Source organism: Rhinoraja longicauda, chromosome 29 (assembly GCF_053455715.1).
Source record: "Rhinoraja longicauda isolate Sanriku21f chromosome 29, sRhiLon1.1, whole genome shotgun sequence".
NCBI classification, from domain to species: domain Eukaryota; kingdom Metazoa; phylum Chordata; class Chondrichthyes; order Rajiformes; family Arhynchobatidae; genus Rhinoraja; species Rhinoraja longicauda.
The window spans coordinates 12472039-12490949 of NC_135981.1; the positions used below are offsets into that span (position 1 = coordinate 12472039).

Below are 18911 nucleotides of genomic sequence, written 5' to 3' on the forward strand. Positions count from 1 at the left end.
CACACTCAGATGCTGGAGAAAGCTGCCAACTGTTGTAACACTCTGTGGGCATGGAGGGTAAATAAAGGGAGGGTGCGTCCTGGCAGGTGAACATGCAACCAGGAGACATGGTCTCAGAGTGTGGGATGCACCATTGGAGACTGAGACGAGGTGAAATTTCTCCCCACTCTTCAGTTGGCCTGATAGTCTGCAAGGAAAGATTATGTCAACTGACCTGTGTTCACGAGAGTTTAGAAGATTAAGAGATCTCATTGACAATGTACAAAATTCTGGCAGGGCCAGGTAGGCTGGAAACAGAGAGCATGATCCCTCTGGCTGAGGCTGCCTAGAATCAGGTGTCACAATCTCAAGACAAGGGGAATAATACTTCGCACTGAGAAGATTTCTTGATCCAAAGCTGAAGGACCTGTGGCGCTCTCTACTACAAAAAGCAATGGAAGGTAAACCATTGAATATATACAAGAAGGAGAAAATTAAGACCTCAAGTTATAAAATGCATCAGGGGTGCATGGGGAAAGAGAGCAGGGATTTGGTATTGAGATAGGGAATCAGGCAGAGGGAATGGCGAAGAGTGCTCAAGGGGAAATGGCCTGCTCCCACTTCAATTTATTGGTGATGTTTGCACATCTTTATGTATCTCAGGTGATCACAGACCACTTACCTGATTGCTTATCAGTGCACTCTCTGCAAATATCACCACAATGAGGTTTCCAATCCCTTTGGTGGCAAACCAAGCTGCCATTGTCACAGACCTCATCGATGACGGAGCCTCCAACACAAACCAACAAGTAACCTGTTAGCAGAGAAGTAGAAACGAGGAAAAGCAGATGCTGGCTTACATAAAAAGACACAAAGTGCTGGAGTAACTCGGCGGGTCAGGCAGTATCTCTGGAAAACGTGGATAGATGTTGGTTTGGGTCGAGACCGTTTTCCTCGTTGAGGCGTGGGTATAGGAGTGAGTCTCCTGTGAGTCTGAAGAAGGGTCCCAATCCTAAAAGTGTCACCCATTCATGCTGTCTGACCCATTGAGTTACTCTAGCACTTTGTATCCTTTTAGCAGAGAAGTAACCTGTCAATCCAACTGTTCACCTTGGGAGAGAAGTCTCCCAGCTCTTCAAGCCAGCTCTGCCTCACAATCATGTCACAGTCAATTCTCCTCAGCCCCTTTGCCTCGTATCCAGTGATAGTCCTGCCTAATAACTAACTATAACTAAGAACTAACTATAACCTCAGTCATGACAGCACCAGTTGACCAGCATCTGCACCACTGGGGAAGAGAATCCCAGAGACCGAATCAACTTTGTATAAATGTTTCTTGCCCTGTTTTTCCCTCAGTATAGAAGAGAAAGTGGGATAAAAGGGAATGGGTGTTCAGTGGTCAAGGTGAACTCAGTGTGCCAAAGAGCAGGTTCCATGCTGGGTCTCTAAAACTCTAAACCTTTGAACATTGTAAACTCACGAGCAGAGAAAGACCAGGAGGTCGGGGCTCCTTCTTTTTGACACAATTACATCATCCTTTGTTCCATGTTTGGCTTTCATTGTAAAAGCTGGCCCCATAGCAGAAGTGTCCACGTTGTGGGGCTGGAAACTGGAAGTGTCCTGAGCTAATTCTGCTACCACCATCATCTACTGTACAAGTAATGGCTCCCACTGATTGTCGCCGGAAGCTGGCTTCCTTTTCAGGACGGACGATGACAGTGATGTAACATTTGAAACATGGATGATGGACAGGAAAGAAGAAGAATTGTAAAAGCCGCCCCTTCCCCTGCAACTTGTAGATCAATTCAGCCCCACAGCAGGTGATCATTTTACTGCTGTTTAAATCAATTCTGGCAATTATGTGTCTTAAATTAGAAGATAAATCTGAACTCGGATTACGGGATTGAGAATAAAATCGGACTCCTGCGTAGACAAAAAATCATCTGAAGAAGGGTCTCGATCCAAAACACCCCCATTCCTTCTCTCCAGAGATGCTGCCTGACCCTCTGAGTTACTCCAGCATTTTGTGTCTACATCTGCCAAACAGAAGCTTATTATTTGAAATGTTGTGTTTAAATGCTTCATCAAGACATTCGTCTCCAAACTTAAATCCCTCCCCAGGTTACAGCATCTGCAGCAAGAGCAGTCAGGGTATTCAGTGAGAACATTCCCCTTGTTCATTAAACGTGCTAAAGTATGATTGGACTCACCCACCACCATGCGTTGGGTCTGTTGATTTGAATGGAACCCAGTGATACTGGGTTCAATTAAAATTTGATAAGCAAGTCAACGCTGTGGTAAAAGCCAGCTTCTTCCAACTTCGAACCATAGCTAAAATCAAACCTTTCCTCCAATTCGACGACACAGAAAAAATCATTCACGCTTTCATTTCCTCCCGCCTAGACTACTGCAACTCCCTATACACTGGGATCAGCCAATCTTCCCTGTCCCGCCTGCAACTGGTCCAAAACGCCGCAGCGAGACTCCTGACGGGTACCCGTAAAAGGGACCACATCACCCCGATTCTGGCCTCTCTCCACTGGCTCCCTGTACGGTACAGAATCAACTTCAAGCTCCTCTTATTCACGTATAAAGCCCTAAATGGACATTCCCCCCCCTACATCAAAAATCTTCTAACCCCCCTCTCTAACTCCAGGTCCCTCAGGTCAGCCGACTTGGGGCTACTCACTATCCCGTGGTCTAGGCTTAAGCTCAGGGGTGACCGCGCTTTTGCGGTTGCAGCTCCTAGACTGTGGAACAGCATCCCTCTCCCCATCAGAACTGCCCCCTCCATCGACTCCTTTAAGTCCAGGCTCAAAACCTATTTCTACTCCCTAGCATTTGAGGCTCATTGAGGAGGTGCTGTGAACTTTTTGCGTGCTACTGTATGTTTCATTTTTTTCCTTAGTACCTAATCAGATGTACAGCACTTTGGTCAACGTGGGTTGTTTTTAAATGTGCTATACAAATAAAATTGACTTGACTTGACTTGACAGTGTTCAGACCTATATCCAGGTGGCAGCTGAAACTCAATGTATTTAGCCAACTTTTACCCCATGTCTCCACAACATGTCAGTGTAAGAACCCACACTTGGGTTGTGCATCAGTATCTATGTGGGCTCTGACATTTCATCTACGGGCCTGAAGAGGGGAGCACCATTGAAGGGGGGTCTACATTAAAGTTTCCAGACAGAATCTTTCCACAACTTCTACCTATTTCTCAGGAAAGGGCTGTGAGTTTCCTGGATCTCGCCCCTTGAACCTCTCTTAGGTATTTATTTTCTCCTACTGCTACTACTGAAAAATACTTGTGTTTGGATGATGGGGAAGCGGGGAAGTGTTTGGATAAATGTAACTCGCTGATCACGATGGGAGGTTTAAAACCTATTGCACATTATTAACTCACGTCCCATGTTCAAATGCTACAGTGCCCTCCATGATGTTTGGGACAAAGACCCATCATTTATTTATTTGCCTCTGTACTCCACAATTTGAGATTCGTAATAGAAAAGAAATCACATGTGGTTAAAGTGCACATTGTCAGATTTAAATAAAGACCATTTTTATACATTTTGGTTTCACCATGTAGAAATTACAAGAGTGGGAAGAGGTGGAGGTTTTTCAAAATGTATAAAAATGGCCTTTAATAAAATCTGACAATGTGCACTTTAACCACATGTGATTTTTTTTTCTATTACTAATCTCAAATCTCAGAGGCAAATAAATAACTGATGGGTCTTTGTCCCAAACGTTATGGAGGGCACTGTAACTCTGTTCCTCTTTCCACAGATGCTGTTTGATCTGTTGAATGTCTGCGGCACTTTTTGCTTTTACCAGGCATTAAATTGTGGTTAAAGTGCACATTGTCAGATTTTATTAAAGGCCATTTTTATACATTTTGAAAAACCTCCACCTCTTCCCAGCTGCTGATGAAATCCCAATGTCTCCAAATTTTTCCAAGGAAAGAGCTTTTAACTCAAACTTCAAATACAGAGGAGATGTAGGAGAGCACAACCAGAGAGCTCAGCCTTTACCTGAGTATAGGCCAGGTGTAGTCCAGGCACCACAAACAGTATCTCAGTTATTGAGATAACCAGATATTGAGGAATCTGCCAGAGCACGGAGATAGTCTTTGGCCAGCGGTCAATGTTCAACTCCATGGTCACCTGGCAAAGAGAAGGATCATTACTGTAGCACATAAGAACATGGAAACAAGATGGAAATGGTGAAAACTATCAGCTGCACAAACATTCCTTTTTTACGTTAATTATGACCAAAACACACACCTCCGAGCCCAATCACACAACCATCTCTCCTTCCCAAGTGCTTCCTGAAACCCAAGTACAGTCACCTTCAGGCACAGGGCAATATTTCACATGTTCACAGGTGACACAGTAGCTAAGATACTGGACTAGTAATCCAGATAGTGAGAATATGTTAGTCTCAGTATAAGATAGAAAGAATAAAATAGTAGAATAAGTAAAAAATCAGCCTGACCTTGCCTGGCCTATAGCTAATGCTTGTACCATATGGAGCTACGTGCTGGAGTTTGTATGGTGTCTTTGTTCTGATGGTACAAGATGTTAAGAGATGTTATGCTTAGAAAAGATAACACACTCTCTCCTTGGGAGTGTGTGTTTACTGCTGGACGGGTATTTTCGCAGATGAAAAAGAGCCCAGCAGTGCAGTGATAAGGAACCTGATCTTTGACTGAGCCCTTGTTAGAAAGTCTTTGTCACCATAGTATGACAGATGTAACAAATGGCTGTTAGAGTTAGTGGTATGAGATCATGAAGTTTGGTGTTTTTCCCTGAGACCATGTGACAATTACTGATAAGAGTTTTGCTTCTTTTAGGAATAACAACTCCTTATATGGACATGTGTTGAAGGAGCAAAGTTCAGTTTCGATCTTCCCTCGGTGATGCGTTTCCCTGAAATCGTGTGACCTGGATTAATGAGTTACGTTTTGTTTTCTCTGTAACCATGTGAATTGTATTAAGATTGTAATTGGTTATTGATTATCCATGCACCACCCCTTTTTCCTTTCTGTATAAAAAACAAAATTAATCTTGAAAAACCTGTTCTTCCCTTCTCCTGCTAAGAGTCATTTAGACACTTGTTGGGTGTGAAGGAATTTTAAAGGTAAAAGCCCCACTGTGAAATAAAATCTGTTGTACTCAGCCAGTGTTCGTCTTAATTATTATTGAATCAGACTGAGGGTTAAAGAACCGGGATTAACAATAGTATTAAGCAGCAGTGGAATTTAAATTCAGTTAGTCACCTCCAATCTAGGGGAAAAATAATAACCACATAAAATCTTCCTAGCTCACGAATGCCCTTAAGGGGTGGAAATCTGCAGAACTAGCCTCGTCTGGCATATATATGATTCCAGAGCCAGCCCAATGTTATTGACTCTGAAATTCCCTCTGAAGTTGCCCAAACATTCACCTGTTCTAGTACTACCACAGTTTTCCAGAGAAGAACTTAAACCAGGCAGATCACATGGCACTGAGCTAAGCATCAGATCCTGACAAGGCAAGTCATTCTCAGCCCAGTCAACCTTGCACACTCTTCCACACAAACATATGGGAACTATAAAACAGTATTTAAAAGAAACTTGGACAGGTACATGGATGGGAAAGGATTAGAGGGATATGGGCCAAACACGGGCAACTGGGACTAGTTTAGATGGGGATCTAGGCTGGCATGACCAAGTTGGGCCAAAGGGCCTGTATGACTCTATAACTGATATGTGAATTGGGGGAATTGTCCCACAGATGAGTCAAGCCACAGCCTAACGTAGTGGTGCTTGCAGAATCATTCCTCACAGACAATATGAAATGGAAGGAATACTTTATTGTCACATGTGACTAGGCACAGTGAAATTCTTTGCTTGCTTACCCGATGTATACAAATAGCAGCCACCTACGGCGCTGACAAAGATACAAAGCATGCCGGCTCTTCCTTTTGTTCCTCCCCCCTTCCCCCCATAGCGGTTCCCCCACGCCAAGTCCCCATTGTCCTTTGTTCTCCCCCCACCTCCCTCATGGCGATCCCCCCACACCGGGTCCTCCATTGTTCTTCTCCTCCCCCTTCGCGGTCGTCCTCCATGCTCTCATCGATCTGCGAGGCATCACCGCCGCCGCTTCACGGCCACGAGGCCCCATCTTCGCGAGGCCTCTCCGCTGTCAACGCCCCACTTCACACTTTATGAGGTGCTGAACCAGGCCCCAGCCCCGGGCTCCGTCGGCCGCTCCGCCGACCCGGATTCCCACCCCCAAGGCCCCAGCCGGGCCCCTCCCGGGCTTCTACACGGCAGTCCAGGGGCCATTGAGATTGCGGCACCTCAATAAAGGCCTCCGGCCACGTTCCCAATCCACAGCCGTGGCCCGTCAGGAAGCCAATGTGATGCAACACCTGTCGTTATGCTTCCTCTCTCGACTTCATCCAGGGACCCCGACAGTCCTTGCAGGTTAGGCAGACGTTTACTTGCACCTCCTCCAACCTTATCTACTGTATCCCATCTACTGACAATATGATGTCCTCCATCACAGATCCAGGTACATCCAGTTCCACTCACAGGGCAGACCCACCAGAGATGGTGCACAGCAAAATACATAATAGGAGGGCGTGGTCCTTGGAGACCTAAATGCCCCGTGATGTCTCAAGGAACAATCAAACATGGCCAAAAGATACCGCCTGATTATCACCTACCATCCTCCTGCAGCTGATGCAGTTGTGCCCCTGCATGTTAAAACAACCCTCGGAATAAGCAAAGACACAGAATGTACTCTGGGTGGGGACTTGAAGGTCCATCACTAGCAGTGACTTTGGTGTGCCATTGATGTCTGAGCTGGACAAGTTCTGAAACACAGAGCTCCCAGCTTGGATCTGGGGAATGTAGCAAGGAAATCAATGCTAGAGTAAACCTTCTTTTAGAGTTTTAAAGATACAGTGTGGAAACAGGCTCTTCGGCCCACCGAGTCCATGCCAACCATCGACCACCTGTACACTAGTTCCATGTTATCCCGTTTTTGCATTCTACACACTTGGGGGAATTTATAGAAGCCATTTAACCTACAAACCTGCGAGTCTTTGGAATGTGGGAGGAAAACAGACCACCCGGAGAAAACCCACGCAATCACAGGGAGAATGTAGCAACTCTGAACAGACAACACCCATTAGTCAGGTTCAAATCCGGGTCTCTGGCGCTGTGAGGCAGCAGCTCTACTGCTGCACCACTGTGCCACCCTACTTGACCTCATCCTCAACAATAGACCTATTGATAGCTCCTTCTGTCCATGTTCGCTTTTGGTAAAAGTGTACACTTGATAGGAGTAGTGCATACCATCCCCACCAATTTACTTACATTCTCTGTGTTGTTAGCTTGATGGAGAACAATTGTATAAACTCCACCATCCTTCAGTTCCACCTCTCCCTCAATTGGGGTAACATTGAGCCCAACTCCTTCTGACAGCTCTAAAGAACATCTGAGACCAAAAAGCACAAAGAGCATGGTTAGGCCAAAAGCTATGATTAAGAATTACCGAAATGGTAATGATTCAAATGCTCGCGCAATATAGAATAAGCATTCATTCAGCAAGAAATTATCTTTTGTTTCGATGAGTGATTGTGGTTTGAGTGGGTAAAAGTCTGTAAGCGTGCTTTCGTAAGTTGATATATATGTGTGGGCCTGTGTGTACACTCATTTCCTTATTTTGACACAGAAAGTGGTCACTTGGCCAACTGTGTGTCCATCCTAACTCTCTGGGCAGCAATCCCATCAGTCCCAATCCTTCTTCTCTGTTTCCCTGTACCTTATAACTAATTCTCTCTCACATGCCCCTGAACACGCTTTGGGTTATTTTAACATTTACCTACACTAAGGGTAATTGAGAATAATCAATTAACATCTCAGTGTAAGAAAATAACTGCAGATGCTGGTGCAAATCGAAGGTATTTATTTCACAAAATGCTGGAGTAACTCAGCAGGTCAGGCAGCATCTCAGGAGAGAAGGAATGGGTGACGTTTCGGGTTGAGAGACCCGAAACGTCACCCATTCCTTCTCTCCTGAGATGCTGCCTGACCTGCTGAGTTACTCCAGCATTTTGTGAAATTAACATCTCATCATAATTTAGGGGTGTGGAAAGAAAGCACAAAGGGAAACTCACAGAATCTTAGGAAGAACATGCAAACTCCACACAGACAACATCTAGGGACAGGATTGAACCCAGGTCTCTGGAGCTGCGAGACAATGGTGGCTACCTGCAGAATCACTATGCCATCACTGTGCATTGAGAATCACTGTGCATTGAGGAACCAACAAGGGCACGGATTACTTTCAATCTCATGGTGTGGAATGAGGAACGATTCATTAACAACCTTGTGGTTGAGGTCCTCTTGAGAAAAGCGATCACAATATGGTGGGATTTGAAAATTATTAGGAGTGATTGGGTTTAGTCTAAACCTTTATTCTTAAATCTCCCACCTCATTTCTTGTTGGGCTTGACAGGATGATATTTCACAGGACAAAAAAATAACCATGTAAACTCACCGTAGACAGCAGCCAAGATCAGAATCAAATCCCTGGTGCTGTGAGACAGCAATGTTGTTTGTGAATGCTGTGTGTGTATGCATGAATGCAGTTAATTATATTGTCAGTGTGAAACGTGTAGCTTTGGTTATGAACAGTAATTGCTGCTTGAAGTCTATTACTACTTTATGGATCATACTACGTGACTCAAAGAAACAATGTTTATAAAAGGCTTTCTGGAATAAAGAGGACACACCCTGTTTTCAGCTCTTTTTATTCACAAAATGCTGGAGTAACTCAGCAGGTCAGGCAGCATCTCGGGAGAGAAGGAATGGGTGACGTTTCGGGTCGAGACCCTTGAAGAAGGGTCTCGACCCGAAACGTCACCCATTCCGTCTCTCCCGAGATGCTGCCTGACCTGCTGAGTTACTCCAGCATTTTGTGAATAAATCGATTTGTACCAGCACCTGCAGTTATTTTCTTATACTGTATTCAGCTCTTTTCTGTCTTGTCCAGGTTTATCTCCGTGCTCTACAAATGGACTCCGTTGGAAATTAGGATTGAGCAGAGAACATGTATCTCACAACCTGTGTTTGTGTGCATGATGCCTGTGTGTATGTTTATGTTTATATGTGCTGTTGACCACATTGATTGCCTGAACAAGGAGGTATGAGGTTCATCAAGCAATGTTTAATCACTGAGAACATTCTAATTGCTAGAATCGATATTTGGCAAAGTTTGAATAGAAGGACTGGTTCATGTTTGTTTTACTTTCTCAGGGAATGTGGTGTACCTGACAAGGTCAGGATTTCATGTTCACGCAGAATGGGCAAATAAAGTTGATTGTATCACACTGTGGCAAGGTTTGTGGAAGGTGGGAAAACTTTGAGTCAAGCAGCGTCATTCACCACGTCTGTACTTTTGTAACATCCAGCTATATGTCAGATAAACTCCAGAAAGGAACAGGGCATCATTTAAAGCAACAAGGGGCAACTGAGAGGTCCGAAGAAGGGCCCCGACCTGAAACGTCACCCATCCTTTTTCTCCAGAGATGCTGCCTGACGTGCTGAATTACCCCAGCACTTTGTGTCTATCTAAGGGGCAACGTAACCAACTGGAGAATAAATGAAAGAGGAACATAGCCGGTACAAAGCTCAAACTATGCAGTGGAAGAAAGAAAACAAGCAATAAGCCAATATTCCCCAAAATACTTGATCAATGGCATCAACACAAAATATCAGGAAAAAACATTAAATTCTAAAGATAACGAATGGCTTAGACTGGGAGCCTTGTAGATTAGATGAACGGGAGATGTCAGTGATGGAAAAGACCTTCGACATGAGAACAGGAATGGGTTTAAACACAAGCCATTCGCAATTTAAATGGAGTGAGAGTTAGAACTGAAAATTCACACCATCAGTCTCACCTGCCAAATTGTATGGGTGTGTAGGCTGATGGAACAAACGGTTTCACATCCACGTCTTCTGAAGCATCTGGTTTGCACTTCAGTCTCACAGTTCGGTTGCGGCTTGGTGATGCTTCCAGCAAAGGGAAGACCCTGCAGAAGGTAGATTGTAATGAGAGCCACACTTCATCAGTAAGGTAGTCCTCCAGGTTTTATGGAGCTGCACACCCAGTGGGCCTAACTCCTGGCACCTTACCACCTCAATTCTGTGAAGAGCTCATGCCAATGATGTCGCCTGAAGTTGTTTGCCTGTCAGCCGCTTCACAGCCCTTGGGCAGTTCCCTGGAATAATAACGATCAAGATGGGGGAGTGGAGATGTGGTGAGAGTGGAGATATGGGGAAAGTGGAGATATGGGGAAAGTGGAGATATGGGGAAAGTGGAGATAGACACAAAATGCCAGAGTAACTCAGTGGGTCAGGCAGCATCTCTGAAGAAAAGGAATAGGTGATGTTTCGGTTTGAGTCTGAGGAAGGGTCTCGACCCAAAACGTCTAGGGGTAGTCCATTTAGAACTGAGATGAGGAAAAACTTTTTCAGTCAGAGAGTTGTGAATCTGTGGAATTCTCTGCCTCAGAAGGCAGTGGAGGCCAATTCTCTGAATGCATTCAAGAGAGAGCTAGATAGAGCTCTTAAGGATAGCGGAGTCAGGGGGTATGGGGAGAAGGCAGGAACGGGGTACTGATTGAGAATGATCAGCCATGATCACATTGAATGGCGGTGCTGGCTCGAAGGGCCGAATGGCCTCCTCCTGCACCTATTGCCTATTGTAACCTATTCCTTTTCCCCAGAGATGCTGCCTGACCCACTGAGTTACTCCAACATTTTGTGTCCGTCTTCGGTGCAAATCAGCATCTGCAGTTCATTCCTACACATTTGGAGAAAGTGGGGGTGTGGTGAGAAAGGGTCCTGTAATTGTTCTGTGCACCCAGGAGGCCCAGTTTTCTAACGTTTTGATGGACTTTTTTTTTAAAACAACTGCCTCTCAAGGTCCATGATTAGGTGTGCAGTCATGATAACCCAGATACATTGGTTGAAGCTTCACTTTTTATTGCAGGCTCCACTATTCCAAACAGCTTTCCAAGTCAGAGTATGAAATGGACACCCATAAACATGCAGGCTAGCTTTACAATGCCCTGAACCTGCAGGTTCCCTTATAAATGGCCTAACACATGCAGATACCATGTAATCATCAGGTGCATGCAGGGGTAAATTTTCTCTGCAAATGATTTTGAGGGGGCAGCAAACAACATACCGAACAAGAACTGAGTTTTCCAAAATCTTCACTGTGTTGTCTGGAATCTGTAGGGATATAAATAGTCACAAACGGTCACTCCCTATTCTCCCCTCTCCCATCGGGCAGGAAGTACAAGAAGTTTGAAAAAGCATACCTCCAGATTCTGGAACAGTTTCTATTCCAGCTGTTATCTGGCAACTGAACGGTCCTCTCACCAGCTAGAGTGTGGTCCTGAACTCCCATCTACCTCATTTGAGACCTTTGAACCAGGGCCGTCTTAACGCATGGGCCTGATGGGCACTTGCCCGGGGGCCCCATGCTGATCTGTGTATGTTAAGTGACTTAAGTGCTTTTTTCGCAACATTTTCAGTGCTTCTCACAGCGATCTGTAAGTGCTTTTCGCAACAATGTAGCACCCTAAGTCCATCACTAAGTGCTTTTCGCTAAGTGCTTTTCGGTAAGTGCTTTTCGCCGGCAGGACAGGGGGGGGGGCTGGTAGGGAAAGGGGGGTGGGGGAGAGTAACGGTGGGGGCCCCAGTACACTGCTTTGCCCGGGGGGCCATAATGCTGTAAAAACGGCCCTGCTTTGAACTATTTTAATTGGACTTTATCAGGCTTCAATGTTATATCTTTGCACCGAATGGTATACCCTTTATCCTTTACCCATGTGCTGCGTACAGTTTGATTGTATTCATATATTGCCTTTTCTTGAGACTGGATAGCACGTAAACAAAAGCTTTTCACTGTACCTCGTGTGACAATATTGAACCAAACTACACAAGTGGAACTGAAAGTATACGGTTAATCAAGTGCTTTTGGATCATTCTGCCCATCATACTGGGCAATTGTTAATATGAGAATGGAATACTTCTCGGGTCCAATCATAGAGGCATCTTGAAATCTGTCTAGATTGGGTACAACACGCATCGGATGTAGAGTGAATCTTCCTCTGCAGGGTTCCATGAATCAGCCCCAAAGGTGGAGTTGAGGAAGGGTCAGATATAGAAACATAGTAAATAGGTGCAGGAGTAGGCCATTCGGCCCTTCGAGCCTGCACCGCCATTCAATATGATCATGGCTGATCATCCAACTCAGTATCCCGTACCTGCCTTCTCTCCATACTAGGTTGATTCCCGGAATGGCGGGACTGTCGTATGTTGAAAGGCTGGAGCAATTAGGCTTGTATACACTGGAATTTAGAAGGATGAGGGGAGGATCTTATTGAAACATATAAGATAATTAGGGGATTGGACACATTAGAGGCAGGAAACATGTTCCCAATGTTGGGGGAGTCCAGAACAAGGGGCCACAGTTTAAGAATAAGGGGTAGGCCATTTAGAACGGAGATGAGGAAGAACTTTTTCAGTCAGAGAGTGGTGAAGGTGTGGAATTCTCTGCCTCAGAAGGCAGTGGAGGCCAGTTCGTTGGATGCTTTCAAGAGAGAGCTGGATAGAGCTCTTAAGGATAGCGGAGTGAGGAGGTATGGGGAGAAGGCAGGAACGGGGTACTGATTGAGAGTGATCAGCGGTGCTGGCTGAATGGCCTACTCCTGCACCTATTGTCTATTGTCTATTGTCATACCTCCTGATCCCTTTAGCCACAAGGGCCACATCTAACTCCCTCTTAAATATAGCCAATGAACTGGCCTCAACTACTATATTGAGTAAAGCTACCCCTAGATTATCCTATCAAATCCTTCTAGATAGGGTATAGCATAGAACCCTCTACATCAAAGGTTCCCAACCTGGGGTAAAATTACCCCCAGGGGGTAAATTTCGCCTGCCCAGAGGGTAAATTTGTTGATTCTGGATTTGTACGTATTGACTGACTGTGTTCGGTTCTGGTATACCAGTATCTGTTCATCATTAGTTGTTCAGAAATAAGTGAAATTACATTGTTATGTGCTATCATTATTTGTTATTTGAACTTAAAATAATAATGTTACAAACAGTATTTTAAAATGTCCCCTTTGTCGGTTGCTTTATTATGGTAGAAGTGTAAACTCAAATTACTGAACAAAACAGGGTGGGGGTAAATTTACTTTCGAAAAGTTGCAAAGGGGTAAACGGGATGAAAAAGGTTGGGGACCCCTGCTCTCCACCATCACTGCCAGGTCTGTCCCAGCACAGAGTGGGTATTGAGTGAACATCCATCATTACCAGATGCAATAGTGTAGAGGTTGTTGCAAAAAGGTGCAAATAGCCTGAATTTCGCTCATTAATTTCCAATAATATCTACCAGAGCAGAGATAGTGTACGGGATATCTGCACCATAAAAATTGTAATTGTAATGGAAATTAGTTTTCAACTATGCCCCAATATGAATGAAGTTGTAGTATCTCTCTTGGGTAAAACAAGCTGCCAGTCAGACATACAAATAATACTAACATGGTGCATATAATTGCATTGGATGGCCAGTCCTTAAAACCTCAGCAGACCCACATTGTCGCCATTGGAACTTTGTTGTATGAAGATAACCATTGTGTATGAAGATAAATTGAATCCCCTTGTGGATTCGTCTTTAAGCTTAAATGTAGAAAGACCAAGCTAGAAAATCAATACTTCGACATATCATTTACAATGAGCTACTTTCTCGCCGGCATTCCTTTACCCGTTCATCCTGCTCACCTGTGTGACAGTCAATTCCCTGGTTGTGAGATCTTGCACTATGAAGACGGTACTCCTGGTCTCTGAGTCGGTGGTGAAGTTGATGCTTTCTGGCACTGGAGGCAGTGAGCAGTGTACAGGAGTAATGCGCAGTGTGGAGGGAACTGTGGGCACAGGGTAGCTGGGAGACAACTAAAACAAACAAGTTATTCCAGTCAGTGTGGGAAATTATTTCCAACTTGCTTTTTGTGTTATTGTAGCCTGGCCCATGACAGTACCAGTCGCACATTAAGGCAAAGGACCACCTAAAATGTAGCAGAGTTTTACAGAGAAGAGGGCGAGGTTGCATCCTCAGTCGTGAGATGATTCTGAGAAGTCTCCCCTCTCCATCACTGGATATCCTGGGAATAAGATGTTTAAGGGCATTTTGGCAGATTTGCCTCGTTCTACTCAACTCTGAGGGTGCACTGCTTTCCCCTCAGGCAGATTTCTAGCAGAGAGGTTCCACTTGTGCTCCTTTCAAAGACCACAGTCAGGATGGCCTTGTGTGGAGGGACCAATTGAGATCAGAATAGGAAGAAGGAAAGAACAGCAGATGCTGGTTCTAACCAAAGATAAACACAAAGTGCCTCAGACAGGTTGGGGATCTGGAATTATATTCTGGTAGGGACGTGTGGTACTATCCATAACACCAACCAGTTGCTCTGTAATAGCTGGCCTGGACGATCACACTGGGGTCAGGGTACCTAAGACAAGATAGTCACTAACCATTTCACTGAGAAGTCCAGAAGAAACCTCTCTCACAGAGAACAGTGCACCTACATTAGATGAGTTAACCAGAGAAGACGAATTTTAGGGATGTTGCATCAACTCAAGATGAGGATTGAACAGGATTTGAAGGTAGGGAGAGATAAATTAGTTTGGAAGTAGGGTTGTGTGAAGCCCAGCATGGACACAATATTCCCATCAAATCCATTGCCATCATTTTATCAGGCAGTCCATTCCAAATCTCTAGTCAGTACGCAACAATAAACTCAAATAAAATTAAAATAAAATAAATGGTTCTTTACAAAATGACATTGACTAATCGTTCAGGAAGCTACAACATAATCCATTCTTACCGCATGCCGATCCATCACAAGATGATTTTCCAAGAAATCGATGCTAAGATTGCAAAGAGCTCCGTTAAAAAATTTCAATTCAGTCACACCGTCTGGCTGAGGTGGAATCTGCCACTTCTGTGAAAGAAATCCAGAATATCAGAATACCTGGAAAAGGTTCAAGGCTCTCCTCCCTGCTTTAGTGCACTGCTACCTCCCCCATCCACAGTCAGAGACAACCTGGTCTACAACTGGAGACCACGTGCAGGCATGTTGGATTAGTTAACATTTAGGATCATGAGACATCATGGACACAGACATCATGGGCCGAAGGGCCTGATCCCGTGCTGCACTGCTGTATCGTTTAACAGTTCGGTCAGATGCCAAACTGACCTATGTTGGGCGATGTGCTTCTGACACAAATGAGCAGATGCCTCCCATGATGCCAGAATAAATACTAAATCAGAAACTTTCAAATATACTGGGAAAGGCAACTCTCAACCATAGAGCGTTAAATAAGGCAATCAGCTCATCACCATAGGCTGATAAATCCTTGTCAGAACAAATATACACCAAGGTTAGAAATGGAGCACCATTATATCATGTTCAGTAGGTGGGTCTGTCTTACTTGGATCTAAGGTACAGGAGTAATGTAATTTCACTTAATCAAAACTATAGTGCAGATGGCACTTCTCCCCTTTGGCAATGAAATGCACCACAAGATGAAGGCTCTCATCCAAAATGGAAAACTACAGAAGTGAAAGTGAAATGCTGAGCAGCAGTTTGCTGCAGAATCAAGTCTCATTCTCACCTGAATTTGCAGCTGGACAATCCCAGCAATAAAGAATGCAAGCACTGCTCCAAACAGCCCAATGGACATCCTTGTGACCGGCCTGTAAATTGGCAGCAAAACAAGGAGAGTTCAAAATCAGGAGAGAGAGATAGAGAGAGATAGAGAGGGAGGGGAGAGAGGGAGAGGGGGGGAGAGGGAGGGAGAGGGGGGGAGAGAGAGGGGGGGGGGAGAGAGAGGGGGGGAGAGAGAGGGGGGGAGAGAGAGGGGGGGGAGAGAGAGGGGGGGAGAGAGAGAGGGGGGAGAGAGAGGGGGGAGAGAGAGGGGGGAGAGAGAGGGGGAGAGGGAGGGGGAGAGGGGGGAGAGAGAGAGAGAGAGAGAGAGAGAGAGAGAGAGAGAGAGAGAGAGAGAGAGAGAGAGAGAGAGAGAGAGAGAGAGAGAGAGAGAGAGAGAAACGGAGGAAACGGAGGAAGACAGAGGAAACATGGAGGGAGACAAGAAGGACGACATGGACGGAGATGAGGAAAGGGGGAGGGGTGGAGGGTGAAGGAGAGTGAGACAGAGGGAGGGGGAATTGGAAATGGAGAAGGAGGAGGTGAGAGGAAGAGGGAGAGGGGGTACTAGAAGCAGCAAGAGAAAGATAATTTCCTTGTGTATATTTTCCACACTTTCTAGCTTAATCACGTCTTTCCTATAGTTTGAAGAGCAGAACAACACGCAATACGCCAAATGTGGTTGAACTAGCATTTCATACAACTGTAACATGGCATTCCAACTCACATACGTCACCACCATATGCTTTCTTCACCACCCTGTCTACCTGTATTGCCCATGTCAGGGAATTATATACTAGTACCCCAAAGTCTCTCTATTCAACGACATTCCCCAGGCCCCTGCCATTCGCTGGGCATGTTCTGTCCTGGTTTAACTTCCCAAAATGCATCATATTACACTTATCTGAGTTAAATTCCATCTGCCATTTCTTTGCCCACTTTCCCAGTTGATCTAGATCCTGCTGCAACCTCACACAAACTTCTTCACTGTTCCACTCCACCACCAATTCTGGTGTCATCGGAAATGAGACGCATCGTGACATCTTTATTCTCATTGAAATTGTTAATGTACATGACAAACAACCATGAGCCCAGCACCCATCCCCTGTGGAATACCAGGTAGACACAAAATGCTGGAGTAACTCAGCAGGACAGGCAACATCTCTGGAGAGAAGGAATGGGTGATGTTTCGGGTCGAGACCCTTCTTCAGACTGATGTCAGGCCCATTGGAGGTCCTGGATTTCTGCATCAGATCCCAGATCACTGCTAACACAGTCCTGGATTCCGCTGTTGAAAGGGGCTGTGGGACTAACATTCACTCTACCAGGATCTACTCTTGTAGATTACTAGGATGCTACTGCCACCTCCTGGAGCAGGACCAAGGCCCCAAGCAGCACGATGAATCTGCCGCCCTCTGTCTGCGTGGATACACATTACTGGCAGTCGATGGTGCCTTCACTATCGTTCCTCAATATGTATGCCAATTGCTGGCCACTTGAGGTGTGACAGTATGGTCTAAAGCAAGCTATGTAGCCCCAGAATGTTGTAAGGTGACCCTTTTGTATTAGATATTTTGCACTAAATGTTGTACCCTTTATCTGTGCACTGTGGATGGTGTGAGAGTGTTTATGTATGGTCTTTGGCTGGACAGCACGCAAACAAAAGCCTTTCACAGTTCCTTGGTATATGTGAAAATAATCAACTAAACTACGACTCACAGCTGCTGACAAGCACAGGGCTGATGGAGAAGAGCCTAAAGCATGTATGCTTTCTGCTGACTGATGGTCAGTGGTGTTTCCGGCATTGTTTGGATTGTTTTCCGGGATCTGGGCATTTATTGGCAATCCATAATCGTCCCCCAGAGAGTGAAGAATTGTGATGTCTTCATTTGCATTGTTGGGAAGACAAGTTGGCTGGAGAAGTCGGGCTTTACATTCAGGTGTTGGGGAGGAATGGTTAGCTTTAAGGGAGGGTTAGTTGACCATATGGATTTGGGGATGGGATTGGTGGTGGTGGCTGGCGAGGGTTGGCCTATCTCATGTGGGTCAAGGTGGCTAGTAGTGGAAGAGGGATTGGGAGGTGGGAGAGGGCCAGCCCTGTAATCCACAATGTGCAGTATTCCATTAACATTCTCACCATATAAAGGGAGCCACTCCCTCAATATCCCAGTTAGGGACAGAACCTTGCATGCAAGAGTAGTTGAGAGATGCACTCTTATGAGAAAAGTCACCAAACCTATGTTAAGGCATTACAAGAGTTGCCCTGATACAGTGTGGTTCAGCTGAATGAGTTTCCAAAGGAGCCCAGGAGCCCAGGCTTCAGGAGGTAAGAAGGTTGCACCCTGTGATGAGATGGTCATTTGTTGAGATATTGCCATGGGTTGAGGTGAGAGGGGTGAAGCAGAGACACGAGGTTCTTACCGAAGCAGCAAGTTGATCTTCTCAAACTGAGGATAGATGACTCCTTCAAATAGCGGCAACAGGAACAGCACAAAGAACAGGTTCAGGGTCTGGAACAGAGTAGAGACGTGGAAGTAAAGGGAGGGATGCAACTCAGAACAGCCCCTGTCCACTGCGGGGATAACAAGACCCTGCTCCTGGATAACAAAGGCTGCCTCCCTTCCTCAACGACCCAAGGCTTCACCTCACCTCCCTGTGACTTGGACGTTCTGACCAAAGATACTAGAGGAGCAAGATGAACCACTCCGTCGAAATCGCCTATACTGAAGTGCAGTCCGCAAAGGAGCGGAACGTCCGCCATTTTAGTAGGCAAACCCCACCGTTCGCTATGCCTCTCGCAGTGTAATCAGTGTGTTGGGGGAACAGTATGTGTGATGGTGCCATTAAAATGCAGAATATATCTCATCTATCAATTCACAGATTCTTGTTATTTTTCTTTTTAAATGTTTCTGCAAGTTTCTGCCTGCTAAAATGGTGCCATGACGTGCTACAGTTTTTAGGGTCGAGTGGTCTATCTTGCTCTGCTCTATTATCTTTGGTTCTGACCGCCTTCCCACTCACGTCCAGGTTTACGCCCCTCCTCCACTGATTCTGCGGTTCAACCCACTCACGCACTGAAAGGTTCACGCCCCTCCCCAATGACAGGTTCACGCCCCTCCCCAATGACAGGTTCATGCCCCTCCCCCACT

General features: G+C 45.4%; 1 protein-coding gene across 1 annotated transcript in view; it reads right to left on the bottom strand.

Annotated features, from left to right (window-relative positions):
• The window catches only part of LOC144607549 (solute carrier family 15 member 1-like), a 69698-nt gene that overhangs the window by 7719 nt on the left and 43068 nt on the right, over positions 1 to 18911 (bottom strand). Inside the window, exons 13-21 of the mRNA XM_078424447.1 lie at positions 18184 to 18272; positions 15731 to 15812; positions 14941 to 15057; positions 13841 to 14011; positions 11232 to 11278; positions 9940 to 10071; positions 7349 to 7469; positions 4014 to 4145; positions 662 to 769 (exon numbers count right to left, since the gene is read on the bottom strand). Of these exons, the coding sequence (XP_078280573.1) occupies positions 662 to 769; positions 4014 to 4145; positions 7349 to 7469; positions 9940 to 10071; positions 11232 to 11278; positions 13841 to 14011; positions 14941 to 15057; positions 15731 to 15812; positions 18184 to 18272 (999 nt within the window). The remainder of the gene's footprint in view (positions 1 to 661; positions 770 to 4013; positions 4146 to 7348; positions 7470 to 9939; positions 10072 to 11231; positions 11279 to 13840; positions 14012 to 14940; positions 15058 to 15730; positions 15813 to 18183; positions 18273 to 18911) is intronic.